General features: G+C 46.6%; 1 protein-coding gene across 1 annotated transcript in view; it reads left to right on the forward strand.

Annotated features, from left to right (window-relative positions):
- The window catches only part of FNTB (farnesyltransferase, CAAX box, subunit beta), a 67,393-nt gene extending 55,965 nt beyond the window's left edge, over positions 1-11,428 (forward strand). The window contains exons 10-12 of the mRNA XM_040477392.1: positions 3,235-3,346; positions 4,216-4,330; positions 9,964-11,428. Of these exons, the coding sequence (XP_040333326.1) occupies positions 3,235-3,346; positions 4,216-4,330; positions 9,964-10,095 (359 nt within the window). The 3' untranslated portion in view covers positions 10,096-11,428. The remainder of the gene's footprint in view (positions 1-3,234; positions 3,347-4,215; positions 4,331-9,963) is intronic.
- The last annotated feature ends 4,567 nt before the right edge of the window (positions 11,429-15,995 follow it).

The raw sequence follows: 15,995 nt of genomic DNA on the forward strand, positions 1-15,995 counted from the left end.
GTTTTTACTGTCACGTTGGCAGAGAGGAGAAAACGCGGTACCCGATGTTGGGGAGAGTGTGGAAAAACAGGCACTTTTGTACTGTCAGTGTGGGTGTAAATAGCTGTATCAGTTTTTTTGGAGGGTAGTTTGGAGATTTGTCTAAATTACTTAAACCCAGCAAGTACACTTTCGGGAATTTACCTGCAGAGATATTAGCAAAGGATGTGTGTTGAAGTGGAGTTTTAATGGCAAACAACCAAATGCTCATCAAAAGTTTAATAGTTGAATAAATTATGATCTCCCCATCCCGTGGTTAGATGCAATGAGCTAATATTGGAAAACTCTCCAGGACACAACATAAAGTGTAAAGGGCCAGGCCTAGAGTGGTCTCTGTGCACACGGACCGACCTCTCCACAGCTTTTCCTGGAAGCAAGCCAAACCCCTTTAGAAATGGGCACCTTTGGGAGGAGGGTGGGAGATGAAGGCGAGGGAGACATACGTGTTGAATTGTTTTTCCTTCTGTACTACACTCTGCCTTTTTTGTTGCTGTTGTTAACCATGTGCATTACTGCTTTTATCTTAGTAAATAACCAAATAGATTTTGTAAAGGTGATGATCACGTTGCTGGCTAAAGAGATAACAAAGGACCGACACACGACCTCACTGAGCAAGTGGCCGTTAGTGGTTCCATGCAGGTGGCTGCCTTATGTGTATAGAAGACAGCAGTTGAGTAGAAGAACGAATTATTTTTTTTTAATTTTTTTTTAATGTTTGTTTATTTTTGAGACAGAGAAAGACAGAGCATGAATGGGGGAGGGTCAGAGAGAGAGGGAGACACAGAATCTGAAACAGGCTCCAGGCTCTGAGCGGTCAGCACAGAGCCCGACGCGGGGCTCGAACTCACGGACAGCAAGATCATGACCTGAGCTGAAGTCGGCCTCTCAACCGACTGAGCCACCCAGGCACCCCGAAGAACGAATTACTAAGATCTTAAAAATATTCAATGCTGACTAAATTAGTGAGTTATTTGGTTTCTGTGGAGCAGTAAGAAAGCAGCAGGCCCGTGAGTTTGGGTTTAGATTGATGGTTACTCGTTGCTTGTGTGTTCCTTGGGACATACTCCACGCCTGGATTTGTCCGCCTGTGAAATTGAGCTGCATGTGGCTGAACCTGTCAGTTACTATTTGGGAAAACTTTTGATTTCTTAGATAAAAGGAATCTTTGAAAAGCAAAATGACGTAATAATGGGGATTTGTAATTGAAGGGAGAGGTATAAAGGACTAAAAGGCCGATTGTGGTGCACAAGCAGCACCCGTCATCACACCTGCCTTCGTCTCTGGTTGTGTGAGCTGCTGTGCAGATTCAGGACCCCTGGAAGCTCCTGGTGGAGTTTGTGGACTCGGAGCTTGTAGATTTCCATAAGGTAGCAGGCAACCGACCCACTCTGTAATCTGTCTGATAATAAACATAGCAATTTCTTTTCAGATTCTGCTTTTAGTGACAGGTTGGCACTTACCTTATAATAGTCTTTTATTTCCTACAGGATATAGAATAAAAGGATATTTTGTACAGATGTTTAATGCAGTGATCCTAAAGTTTAGTAAATTTGCTTTTTAAAGAAAAAGTAACAGCTTTCTTGAGATAGAATTCACATACCATACAATTCACTCACTTAAAATATACAACTCAGTGGTGTTTAGTGTAATCAGAGTTGTGCAGCCATGACCATAATCAATTGTAGAATTTTCATCATTACCCCCCTCAAATCCCAGTAGCTATTAAATTTGCTTCTTTAAAGAAGAAATTACAAAGGAAAAATCAACAGTATGGTAACAGCATAGAAAAATGTATGCCTATAGTGTTAAATGGAGAATGCAAAATATAAAATTATAATAACTATATAGAAAAATGCACAGAAACAGACTGGAAGAAGGAAAAATTAGCTTTTAATTGCTATTTACAGATTACTTGCTACCTTTGTAGTAGCCCAAGTATCCAAGTATAAAATTGACCAAGGACTTAATGCATGTGTATATTTAAAAAAAAAAAAAAATTCCCACGTAAATGCTTCTGGAAGCATCCATCTGTTGGCAGTCTCTGTCATCTGCATTTGATAACTATGCGGCCCACGGAATTCTCCGACCATACTGATTCAGCTTCAGAATGAAGAAGGCCAGTTGCTTGTTCATACATGAGCATTATTACCAGAACTGCCAGTTTCTGCTCCTGCTGCCATATTTTTTTAAAGTTTATTTACTTATTTTGAGAGAAAGCACAAGCAGGGGAGGGGTAGAAAGGGAGAGGGAGAGAATCCCAAGCAGGCTCCCTGCTGTTAGTGTAGAGTCCGACTCAGGGCTTGAACTCACAAGCTGTGAGATCATGATCTGAGCCGAAATCTAGAGTCAGACACTTAACTGATCCACTCAGGTGCCCTACCCTATTACATGATGCAGAAATCCTGGCGGTTCCTAGTAATCCTTCTTAGGAACAGTTTTTGAGGCCAAGAGAGGAGTTGGAGGATGCCCTTTGGAGATACATTAAGTTGAGGTTTAGAAAAGTAGAAGGGGCGCCTGGGTGGCGCAGTCGGTTAAGCCTCTGACTTCAGCCAGGTCACGATCTCGCGGTCCGTGAGTTCGAGCCCTGCGTCAGGCTCTGGGCTGATGGCTCAGAGCCTGGAGCCTGTTTCCGATTCTGTGTCTCCCTCTCTCTCTGCCCCTCCCCCGTTCATGCTCTGTCTCTCTCTGTCCCAAAAATAAATAAACGTTTGAAAAAAAAAATTAAAAAAAAAAAAGAAAAGTAGAAGGAACAGACATCACCCCTGTTGAGAGTTCTCTTAGCCAGTTAGAGTCAGGGATGTGCTAGAGGAAATGTCTTAAGAGGCCCAGAGGAGGGAGTTGTGGACCGAGTCAGGAGCAGTGAGAGGGTGGATCTGGAAGGCAGAGATAGCCAGCTGGCCCACGCCTGTCCGTGATGTGGTTTAGGACAGGCATTCACAGTAAGGGCGTATACCCCAAGGTATCGTTCTGCACTGCTGCTCTTTGACTCAAGTCAAAGGTCGGGAGAAGGGACATATCATGGGACGTGGGCGAAGATATCAAGTGTCCCAAGAATGTAATTTTCAAAATTAGTCCAGGAATAATAGAGGGAAACCTTAACTGTCCCCAGTGGGTAATAAAATACAAAGACGTCATTCATACCGTGCTGGATGCCCACCGGGCGTTGGCCTGCCCTGACGCTATGCCTTTCTGCAGGCGACCCTGCCCTCAGCATGAGCCACTGGATGTTTCATCAGCAGGCCCTGCAGGAGTACATTCTTATGTGCTGTCAGTGCCCCGCCGGGGGGCTTCTGGATAAGCCTGGCAAGTGAGTGCCTTCTCTTGGGAGAGGGAGGGGCAGGGAGGGGAGAGATGGTGTGCCACTCAAGCCTCCCCAGAACCAGAGGGTGACAGCCGCTGACCTTTAAAAGCCTGGGGGCAGGGGGGAGGGGGCTCCCTTTCCATCCAGCTGCTTGGTGCTAGTGTGTTGTGGGAAGAAGCCTCCCAGTGGGAGCACCCCTTCCAGTGCCATCCTGGCACCCCCCAGTGCCCATCTTTTCCCCCAGCTTCCATGTAGCCCCCTCTCTGGGTAGGTACATAGATTGCCAGGTTGGTGGCTTTTCTTGCCTTTTTTTTTTTTTTTTAAACGAAACTGATTTAAATAGAACAGGATATAGGACTTTAAAACCCTTGAGTGTCATAAACAGAAATTATAATCACAACTATTGCAGCATAGATTAAATACCTTGAGGCGCCACAGTAAAAAGAAAAGGGAAATCAGATAAGTCCTGTTCCCTTTGCTACTGGGCCAGCACACACCCTGTGACTGTCAGCATCCAGGGGAAGGCCCAGCTGAAGGCTGGTCCCTAGCAGTTTGTCAGGGAGAATTTGGCTCATTTCTAGGCATTTTGGTAGGATTTTTTTTTTTTTTTTTGAGAAATACATTAATTTAGCACCAGCACTACCCTGGAGAGTCCTTTCTGGAAGACAGCTGGAGGAGACCCTGGGGGGACCGACTACAAGTCTACAAGACTACAAGGGTGCAGGGCTGAAGAGTGGGGCTCAGAAATGCCACGGCTTGACCTGGGCCTGGGATGTGGGGGTGTGCTCCAGGCCTGAGTCTCCTGTTGGAGGCTGTGCCTGGGGGGATTTGTGGGAGTGGAGGAGTCCCTGCTCAGAGCCACCTTGTCTTTGTAGGTCTCGGGACTTCTACCACACCTGCTACTGCCTGAGCGGCCTGTCCATAGCCCAACACTTCGGCAGTGGAGCCATGTTGCACGATGTGGTCCTGGGTGTGCCCGAAAATGCTCTGGTAAGGCCGGGTGGGGGGCTTGATGGCGCTTCTCCACAGGGTCCCCAGGATGGGGGCATACCAAGAGAGGGGAGCAGCCACCCGTGTCCTGCACAACTATCCATGTGCCTCCTGTGGGCAGGTCTGTGAGCACGCAGCCCCCACCCTCCCTCCATTGGCAGCCGCCCCGGAGGGAGCCTGGGACCCAGGAGTGAACTATCTTAAGGCAAACTCAGGGTTCCAGGTGGGGGCATCCAGTCTGAGACAGAGGCTCTGTGCCTTTATCCCTGCGTCAGACCCAGACCTCTATTCATAGTTCCATTGAGGAAATGTACTAAGAGGCAGTAGGTTTCTGGAATCTGCAGCCACACAGTCCTCGCTGCATGGCTGGCTGTCTTCTGGAGCCTACAGTGACGTGCCGTCTCTCCAGAGAAGATTCCCAGACCACCTCTGTGAAGGAGGCCTCCCTACAGTGCTCCACCACCGCGCCTTGTTTGTGCCCCTCGTGGCACTCAGTTGCAGTTTGTAGCGTGTGTTTAACTTGGTTTTGTCTGCTGCCTCCCAGAGCTGTCAGCCCCTTGCGGGCAGGATGTTCAGCCCCACATCCAGCCCTAGACCAGCCTGGCCGCGGGAAACACCCCTGAGCCTAGACGTGAGCCTGTGACATGAATCCAACTAAGACCGTCCACGGCCATCAAGTCACGGGGCCCGTGCAGACTGTCACAGAATAGTTCCAACAGAAGGAACACAGATGGCCAGTATGGATAAAAAGATGCTCAGCCTCACTGATAACCAGACAAAATCGGAGTTGCAACCACTCAGCTTTTTCAAGTCTTAACATTTTTCCATATTCGCCTCCCATGCACCCCTTTTCCATTTGTCAGTCTCCTTCCATCCCCAGCATCACCTTGTCCTAAGTTTGACATTTGGCATGCCTGCAGATAAGTTTTTGTGCTATCACTACATATGTATGTATCCATAAACAATATAGACAGCGAATGTTTTCATGCCTTTTAGGACAGTAGCTATTGGATCACTTATTGTGCATTGCTGTTCTTGCTGACCGTTACACTTTTGAGGTTTACCCGCGTTCACGTATGTGGCTCTACTTGAACATTTTAACAACTATATGGTATTCCCTTGTATAAATGTACCCCAACTGATTTTTCTTCTCCTGTTGGCGAACATTGAGATGGTTTCGGTTTGTGCTATTGCAAACGGAGTCACAGTGCACATTCTTGTGTTAGTTTCTCTAGGAGAGACTTGCTGGGTTGAAGAGCACACACACCTTCATCTTCATAGACAACACCCCCCCACACACACACCACTGCCCATGTGGCTTGTGTCGTTTTATACTCACACAGTATTCAGATGAGTTGCTCTGTGGTCCAACTTTCCCTCTCTGCCATTTGATAGATGGGAAATGGTATCTCAGTTTTATTTTTACATTTCCCTCACTCGTAGTAAGGTTGAGCATCTTCTCAAATGTTCGTTGACCATTTGTGTTATGTCTTCTGTGAATTGCCTGCCAGCTGCTTGCTTGCTTGCTGATTTGTAATTTTAATTGTTTGCCCTTTTCTTACACATTTGAAGGTGTTCTCTGTGTGTTCTCAATACTAATCCTATGTCGGTGACGTGTGTAGTAAATCTCTTCCAGTTCGTGACTTGTCTTTTCACTTTTAGTGGGTTTTTTGGTTGTTGAATAGAAGATTTTTAATTTTATAGTGAACAGTTTTACTGCCTTTTTGGTTTTTGAGGGTGGAGGGGTACTTAAGAAATCTTTCCTGGGGGTGCCTGGATGGCTCAGTTGGTTAAGCATCTGACTTCAGCTCAGGTTATGACCTTATAGTTCATGGGTTTGAGCCCCACGTTGGGCTCTATGCTGACAGCTCAGAGCCTGAAGCCTGCTTTGGATTCTGTGTTTTCCTCTCTCTGCCCCTGCCCCACTCACACTCTGTCTCTCTGTCTCTCAAAAAGGAATAAACATTAAAAAAAATTTTTTTTAAAGAAATCTTTCCCAGGGCACCTGGGTTGCTCAGTCGGTTAAGCATCCAACTTCAGGTCATGATCTCATGGTTTGTGAGTTCGAGCCCTGTGTTGGGCTCTGTGCTGACAGCTCGGAGCCTGGAGCCTGCTTCCGATTCTGTCTCCCTCTCTCTCTGCCCCTCCCCCGCTCATGCTCTGTCCCCTCAAAAATAAAACATTAGAAAAAAAAAAATCTTCCCCTACACTGAGGTCATACATATATTTTTTCCAAACCATTTAAAGTTTTGCTCTTCCCATCTGGATTTTTAATTCTCTTGGAATTGATTTTTGTCTGTGGTGAGGGTTGGATATAATTTTATATTTTTTCCATGTAGATGACCAATTGACCAATACCACTTACGGAAGTTTACAACTTTCCTACTGATGTGTGTCACATGTCTGTCACGTACTCGAGTTTCTGTATATGAGGTGACTCTGTTCTGTTCCTCTGGTCTGTTTGCCTGTCTGTACTCTCTTAAGCAAATTGTAAATGCAGGTAGGCAGGTCCCATCCCCTTGTTCTTTTTCTTCAAAATTGCCTTGCTGTTCTTTCTTTTTGCTTTTTCCTATGAATTTTAGGATCAGCTTATCGAGTTCCACAAAAAAAAAACCAAACTATAATGGAATTTTTATGGGAATCGCATTAGATTTAAGATTAATGGGAGAGAACAGACTTCATTTCAATATTAAGGCTTTCCATTTGTGAACATGATTTTTCAGATTATTTTTCATGTCCTTTAGTGGTCTTACATCATTTTCTCCATAAAAGACTAATACATCTTTTGTTAGACTTATGTCTAGGAAATTTATACTTTTTGTGTCTATTGTGACTGGAATATTTTTTTATATTTGTGACTGGTTGTTACTAATGTACAGAAATGATATTTATATTTTAATTGTATGCAGCCACCTTGCTGAGCTTAATAGTTGTAATAGTTTGTAGAATCTCTTGGATTTTTTTTATTTAGCATGTGATGTTATTTTCAAATAAGGACAGTTTTGCCTTTTTCTTTCTGATTCTTAAGAATTTTATTTCTTTTTCTGCCTTGGGATGTTGGCTAAGACCCCCACAGAGTGTTGACTAGAGATGGTCATGGGGGGGGGGCGCTCCTGTCTTGCTTCTGGTTGTAATGGGAAGGTGTCTATAATTTCAGCATTACGTAGGATCCTTACTGCAGGGTTCTGATAAATACCTCCTATCAAGTTAAGGATGTTACTTAACCCTCTCTTCCTGGTTTGCCAGGTTGTTTCTTGTTTGTTTGCTCCAATCATAATCTAATATTAAATTTTACTGAGGGCTTTTTCTACATCTGGTTTTTCTCCTTGACTGTGCTATATTTTGTTAATAAATGTTCTGATGGTAACATTACATTCCTAGGATCAGCCCTTCTTATGGTCAGAGGACAGCGTGATTGTGTGTGTTTAATACATTGCTGGATTCAGTTTGCTAGTATTTTTTTTAAGTTTATTTATTTGGGGGGGGGGCAGAGAGAAAGGGAGAGAGAGGATCCCAAACAGGCTCTGCACTGCTAGCACAGAGCCCGATGTAGGGCTCAAACTCACAAATTGTGAGATCGTGACCTGAGCCAAAACCATGAGTTGCACATACAACCGAGACCCCCAGGTGCCCCAGTTTGCTAGCATTTTTGACTAGTATTTTATTTTTTTAATTTGAGAGACAGTGCAAGTGGGGGAGAGACAGAGAGCGAGGGAGGGAGAATCCCAAGCAGGCTCTGCGCCACCAACACAGAGCCCAACACGAGGCTCAAACCCACGAAACCACGAGATCATGACCTGAGCTGAAACCAAGAGTCAGATGCTTAACTGACTGACTAGTATTTTACTAGTATTTTTACCTGGGCCACCCAGGTGTCCCTGACTAGTATTTTTATTTAGGATTTTTTTTTTTTGCATGGTATTCATAAGAAAAGCTGATCTGAATTTTTGTTTTATTGTATTGCTCTTTCCAGTTTATATTTCAGGATAATATCACAGCCTCATAAAATTAGATGGGTACTTCTTCTCCACCCCCACCCCTGCCTTTTGTTTAGACTTTGAAAAAGTTTATACAAGTTAGAGATTATGTTTCTTGTAGGTTTGGTAGCACTTGCTTGAGAAACCATCCAGGCCTGCCTGATATTTTGGAGGAGGAATGGTGGAGCAGAATAAGCAACTGTTATTACTGATTTAATTTATTCATACAAGTTGGGGCGGCTCAGTTGGTTAAGTGTCTGACTTGATTTTGCCCCAGGTCGTAATCTCATGGTTCTGTGAGTTTGAGCCCTGCATCGGACTCTGTGCTGACAGCACAGAGCCTACTTGGGATTCTTTCTCTCTCCCTCTCTCTCTGCTCCTCCCCCCACCAAACTAAATAAATAAAAACTTTTAAAAAAATGTATTCATACAAATTTTAAAGAATTTCTTTTGAAAATTTATATTGTTCTATAGAATTATTCAGTTTATCTGTACTTTTATAGGTTTTGGCATAGAGTTGCTCATAGTATTCTTTTTTTTTTTTTTTTTAACGTTTATTCAGTTTTGAGAGACACAGAGAGACAGAGCGTGAATGAGGGAAGGGCAGAGAGAGAGGGAGACACAGTATCTGAAACCTGATCCAGGCTCTGAGCTGTCAGCACAGAGCCTGACGTGGGGCTCGAACTCATGAACCATGAGATCACGACCTGAGCCAAAGTCGGACGCTTAACCGACTGAGCCACCCAGGCGCCCCCATAGTATTTTAAAAGTAGTTTTAGGGGCGCCTGGGTGGCGCAGTCGGTTAAGCGTCCGACTTCAGCCAGGTCACGATCTCGCGGTTCGTGAGTTCGAGCCCCGCGTCGGGCTCTGGGCTGATGGCTCGGAGCCTGGAGCCTGTTTCCGATTCTGTGTCTCCCTCCCTCTCTGCCCCTCCCCCATTCATGCTCTGTCTCTCTCTGTCCCAAAAATAAATAAACGCTGAAAAAAAAAATAAAAAAAAAAAAAAGTAGTTTTAAAACCTCTCCTGCATTTCTGTCCCCTCCTTCATTCTCCCAGAGTGGATGAGTCCTGAATATTGGCCTCCAGTTGTGCCCTGTCTCAGACCTAAAGTTTCTTTTGGATTTCTATGACGTAGTAGACTACTATAAAAGAGTTTCAATATGGCCTGACGCTTTTACTGCATCATAGCATTGTGGTCCTTTTCCTTGATTACAAATGTAAATAAATACATGTATGTTTTAATAATTAGAATATATTCAAAAGTATAAGAAAATATCATGGGACCGATTTTGGCATATGTCCAATTTCTGCCTATAAATCACATCTACAAACACATTTTCAAAAAGTAAGTTTGGGATAACATTGTATATACTGTTTTCCTCACATGATACGTTATAAGCATTTGCCCTTACCATTAAATATTTGAAAGCATGTTTTTAAACGGCTGTGTAATATTCCTTTGTATCCCATGTAGCATTAAATGCTTTTACTAATACCTTGTTGTTGAACATCAGGGCCTGGGGTGATAAACCTCCCTGTGTATGTCTGATGATTCCTTCTTCTGATAAATTCTTACAAGTGCATGTAAAGGTTTCAAGTCTGTGCACGGTCGCAAGGACCACTGGGGTGATTGATCGGCATCTGTTCTCTTTGCAGCAGCCCACTCACCCTGTGTACAATATTGGACCAGATAAGGTGATCCAGGCCACCATGCACTTCCTGCAGAAGCCAGTCCCAGGCTTTGAGGAACATGACAACGAGGCACCAGCAGAGACTGCCACCGACTAGAAGACCCAGGGCCCCTGGCTCTATGTTCACCCACCTCCCCGGTCAGACCCAGGTTTATACATTTCGATACATACTGCATTCCGTGCTGCAGAAGCCTTGGCCACTAGGGAGCTGTGGTCCTTTGTCCTTTTCTTGTCAAACAAAACAAAACTGATGGTCCTGGGTTTGGAGAAAATAGTGGCGTGGTTTTTAAAAAATTCTTTCCACTTCCGTCAAACCAAAAATCTGTCAGCCCGTGCAGCATCTAAACCCGGCTCTGGCCTGGCCAGGATTGTTGGGGAACGGTGCATGCTGGGCAGGACCAGTCCCTCGCCGCCAGCTCTCCGGCCCGGACAGTCGTACTGAAATGAACGGTGTCTATGAGTCACTGCTGCGATTCCCCCCTGCACGCCACCATTAGGTCACCAGGAAGGTGCCCTCCCCTGAGTGGAAATAAGTCTATTCCGTGCCGAGGGGGAGGGGGAGCTTTGGTCCCATCACAGTGAATTCTCTAGAAAAAAATCATGGTGGGACTTCACTAGGAGATGCCCTACCTCTCACCTTCCACCTCCGTCATTTGCAAGGGAAAGGAGCTGGGGGTGGGGGAGAAAGATCTCCTTGAGTTGTGAGTCCCTCCCCCTCTGCACTGGAGAACTGAGCCACACTTCTCCCTAGGGCGGGACTCGCTTCAGCCACAGGGGTGGTGACTTAGACCCAGGAAACCAATTATGAGTGGAAAATGAACCTCTAGTTCACTTCTGTGTCCGAGGAAGCAGCCCCAGTGCCCGCCCCCCATCATGTATGTGAAATACCCTTCTCGTGTCCTCAGGGCCGCACCTGCAGCCTGTGGCCATTGTGCGTGTTTCCATCTTTCTTCCATCAGACTCCCAGCCCATCACCCTCAGAGACGGTGTTGTCTTCTCTCATCTGGAGTATTAACACTACTAAGTCTTTCACCTTAATTTGACTCAGGATTTATTCACATCCTGCCCACTCTAGTCTCACAGAGATAAAATCAAGTGCTAGATAGGCTGGCTGCTCAGCCGGCTGTGGCAGGGCTGAGTGCCGCCCGGCGTGCTCAGCCTGGCAGGGCCTCTGCTGCTCACGGGGAACCCTTTCTCGGTCAGCGGGGCGTTGAGTTGGGCCATCTGTCCGCTGCTACAGTCACGGCACACTCCGTGCGGCTGACCTGGCCTTCATGTACGCAGCCCGGGACTGCGAGCAGACAGGAGCCTGGAGGTGCGGCACGAGGCTCTTCTCAAAACTCTGGCCGTCTGCTGCCTCTCATTCCCTATTGCTTTGGCGGATTGGGCTATGTATTACCTCCTTGAAATAATAAAAGAATAACATTTTCTCTGATGTCTCTCATTTGTGACTGGTCCCAAGAACATTGCCTCAGAGTGTCCACTGTTGGGAGTTACTGAAGATTGCTCGCGGATTGCCGGTCTCCCGTGTGTGTGTGACATTTCAGACCTTGCAGGGATCTGACTTGGGTTCCACCCTTAGACAGCTGCTCCAGTGGATGCCACCATGGGCCCAACAAGCAGTGGGAGAAGCTCTGTCTCCCAAGCTCCCCAAACCAGTTCTGTTTACTTTTGTCCCAGCCCTCTGTACGCCGCGTCTCATGGTGTCTGTGTGTCTGTCTGATTCTGAGCAGAGACTGTGCTCCTGAGTCCGAAGGCAAGAATTCAGCAACAGGTGGAGGTGGCTGTCCTGACCAGAGACAGGGGGACTGTCACAGAACGGGCCAGAATCCTGTGGTCACCTGGCTTTCCTTCTCATCTGGTGAGAGACCCTCTCTCAAGGGAGGCCAACGAGGCAGATACTCCTTGTCCTGACCCTCCATGGACGAGAAGAGGGTATCCTCATCTTGGAATATAATTCCTGCCCCGTGCTCTTTTTGCCCAGATAACAAAACAGTTTGGGCCACAAAGCAGCACATTGAAATGCATCCTTCCCATGACTGTAACAAAAGGCCAAACCCTCTAACACCAGCAGCCTCAAGGTATTAGGGGATTAATTGTAGTAATTGATGTGGTTAGAGACAGAAGGGATTGCTTCGGTATGAGTTGGCTTTATACCAAGGGGAGAGGGTTTGAGCTGGCCCCAGGATTAGGTGAAGTTTGCCTAGGTAGAGGAGAGAGGGTCATTTACTGGTATTTAAAAAATTTTTATTTGAGAGAGAGAGAGGACACTATTGGGGGTGCAGAGAGAGAGGGAGAGAGAGAGAGACCCAAGCAGGCTCTGCGTGGCAGCACAGAGCGCGACATGGGGTTCATTTCATGAACCGTGAGGTCATGACCTGAGCCAAAATCAAGAGTCAGATGCCAAACTGAGCCACCCAGGCGCCCTGGCATTCTTGTGTCAGGGGGTTTACACTGGCATAACCATGAGACTCCCTTTCTGCTCCCAGTTGGGTCTGGAGGATTTCTTGACTTTTACAGCATTCAAAGTGGGTGCTGGAGATAAATTCTCAGATAAACAGATTTATCATGTGTATCCTTAAGTAGAAGGCACTTACGTGGCATTCAAGATGGGTTACCCCAAATATCTCCCTCACCAATAAAGAAATACAGAACTACCACAGATGTCCAGATGGACCCCAACTGGCCCCTTGGACCCATTTCAGACCCACGTTGAGTCCTGTGTAAGTTGGGAGGCCTGCTAGATCCTCGTGTGAGCAGAAGGGGAGCCTCCTGGATAAGCAGACGCCCCTGAGATAACAATACCAGTCAATGATATTCCTAAACTGCCTTCTCTTCGCGGCATCATTTCTGAGTTAGAAGCCATCAGTCAGATTCTGGCCACTGTGTTGGCGGCAATGCTGTACTCTACTTGATGAAGCCACTTCTCATGAAGACCGCCCACACAAGCATATGCCATAATATTAAATAACAGCTCCACAATGGCCTTCCGTTGAGGACTAGCCTTAGATCTTGATATGTTGCTTCCTGGTGACTTAGCAGAGAGATGGAGGTTAGAGACTCCTGGCAACGTGGTTGCTTATGTGACCTTGGCGATTGCATCAATGTTAACCATCTATTGTACTTGTATCAGGAGCTTGATAGAATTAAGAGTGGAGCTCTGAGTGCTCCATATTGTTGGCAGCAGTGGAATCCATTGGCTTCAGATGGTAGATGTACAGATAACGATGCTGACATTCCATTATGAAACTGAAGAATGGTCTCATCTTCCAACCAGGTTTTCATTCATCCAACCTCCTTATGGAAGTAGGTCACTGGGCTTCCTGCATGAATTCGCCAGTAGCTTCAGCACCCCAACTCTGAGAGAAGGGTAATGGTCTGGGGTGGGGAAAGAAATGTTCTTTATGTCTGCAGGCTTCCGAGGCACTCTTTGGCCAGGACTACTGTGTACGATGTCTGTCATTCACTGTCTGGGATAAATCCAGTTCAATGAAAGTTTGCTTTCTTAATGCTAATAATCAGGCCTGAGGTTAATGATACAGATAGAAGTCTATGATGGAGGGCTACTCAATGATGCTTCCATTTGGGAGCCCAGGAATAACTTGGGGGTGGGGGGAATATTTGCTAATGTTTTATTAGTCTACCATCTATACCAGGGGGCAGCAAATTTTCTCTGTAAATGCTAAGTATTTTAAGCTTTGCAAACAACTACTCAACTTTGATCGGCCATGGTAGGACAAAACAGCCATAGACAAAGTGCGGTCGTGTTCCAGTAAAACTTTATGAAAACAGGTGGTGGGCTAGATTTGGCCCAAGGGCTGTAGTGTCCTACCTGTGATCTAGACCAAATCCCATCCATATTCATTCAGCATTCTTCCACATCTTTCATGGATGAGATGTAATGTAATACTATGTCCATGTACTACTAGTCTCAAAAGGCAAATGTGCTTGGTAGAATTTGTTCCAAATATTCCAGCCACCCACGTGTGCTGCTCGGGCATTCACTGCCACGAAACAGGAAGAACTGAATGATTTAAGACATTGTTACAACTTGCTTAAAACAAAGAGGAAATGTGTTGACTCTTAAACTGAGACGTCCAGGAATTAGCTTGGCTGTATGGCTTTAGCAGCTTCCTCGGTCTTTCTGTATCAGCTCCAACCTCAGGCTCTCTCCATGTGACTGTCAAATGGCAGCAGCAACAGCTGCAGACCGTACATCCTCTGAGGGTGAAGTTCAGCAGACACGAGCAGCTGGCACTGTCCCAGTCGTCCTTCCCAGCAAGTGTCACTGCGTCTCACTGCCTTTGATCAAGCCACGTGCTTTTCTGAGAAGCAATCCAGTGGCCAGATTGAAGTGCACTGAATGACCTAAGTCTTGATCACATGCTTCTTGCATGAATGGGAAATGGGGCTCCATCAGAAGCACACAGTCTAAGAATGCGGAAGGAACGAAGCCCCGAGTCCAAATTAGGGTTGTAGTCAAAGCGGGGAAATGGATGCTAGAGAGACAAACCACCACCGCTGTCTACAACAGTGGATTGTTACTGGGATAGAAACCTGTGGTGGACACGGTTGGCATCCATTCCTCCCCTCCCCAACTGTGGCAGCCAATAGGCTCGTGTGAATGAGATCCCCTTCCGACCTCCAGGACCAGGCCCTGATTGGCCTAAGGCAATCATTTTAATCCATCCCTCTTTGGCGAGAACAGAAGCCTACACCAATCAAATGGCTTGCCCTGGCCTCATTGATTGATGCAGAATAGAGCATGTGGCCTACAAAAACCGGAGAGAAGCCCAGGACATTTGATGATAGAGGAAAAGCACCTCTCTCCTGTTAGGGATGGTAGAATGTGTGGCCTGGGACTCCTACAACCATTTTCCTACCTACAAGGAAGCCAGTCTCAGAAGCCAGTACGCACAGACTCCCTGACTCACTAAGAAGCATGGCCAGAACCCTGATCACCCCTCTCCTGCAGTTTGCCTCGCTTCTGGGTTTTTCAGCTACGTGAACCAACCTGAGGTGGATTTACTCTGACTCGCAACCAAAAGCATCCTAACACATACAAAACTCTATCCGTGAAAGTCCTTACCTGCTGCCTGAAGGGCACGGATCACCCTTGCCACATCCACCCGAAGAATAACCCCTAAGAGAGTTCCTCCTGGTCTACTGCCTCTCCTCATTTGATCCTTGACTCAACCTCACGAGGTGGGTGAGGCAGCCGTAGTATCTGCATTTTACAACTGTCGAAACAGGTCAGAGAGCTTAAGTGAATCACCCAAGGTTTCTGGCGATCAAGGAGTGGAGTCTGAACCTGAACCCAGACCTGCTGCCCAGGAGCTTCCATCCCCCCAGGTGTCTAAAGGAAGGTGGAGTGCGTGGTCTCGGGGATGGAGGCAGTACCGAAACGTGTGTGGGTTACCTCCGGGGCTGGATGACAGAGACCCCGAAGGCCGGCCCCCATCGTTTACCAGGACGAGCATGCTGACAGCAAGTGGCCGGGGAAGGCTGGCCTCGCTCTTCGGTCTTCGTCTCCTGCTCTGCCAAATCTTCAGCATAGAGCAACGATCCCCACACCAAATGGGTGCCACCCCAGTGCAGAGCAAGGCTATGGTGAGTCAGTCTTTCTGGTAGCTCTGAAGACAGCCCGCCCCCTGCAGCCTGGCCCGGCCTGCCTAACCGGTTCCTGGACTGGACATCCTCTTTCACTTCCCGGCAACTCTGCTTTTCACCAGCTGGTGCAGGAGGTTCAGAGAACGAGGCCAGGTGGCCGATGCTCCCCTCCCACTGCTTGTGTACGTCCAAGAACAGCCAGGAAGGCGGGGACACAGTGCTCATCACTCGCCCGGCTTAATGGAAAACTTTCCCTGCCCTCTGCTCCTCCTGCATAAACACCGCTCCTGCAAAATAATCATAACGATGCATTTAAAAAAGACGACCTTTTTATTTTAGGATAGTTTTAGATGGACAGAAAAATCGCAAGGATAGTAGATCCCTATG

Source organism: Herpailurus yagouaroundi, unplaced genomic scaffold (genome assembly GCF_014898765.1).
Source record: "Herpailurus yagouaroundi ecotype Mexico unplaced genomic scaffold, PumYag 141, whole genome shotgun sequence".
NCBI lineage: Eukaryota > Metazoa > Chordata > Mammalia > Carnivora > Felidae > Herpailurus > Herpailurus yagouaroundi.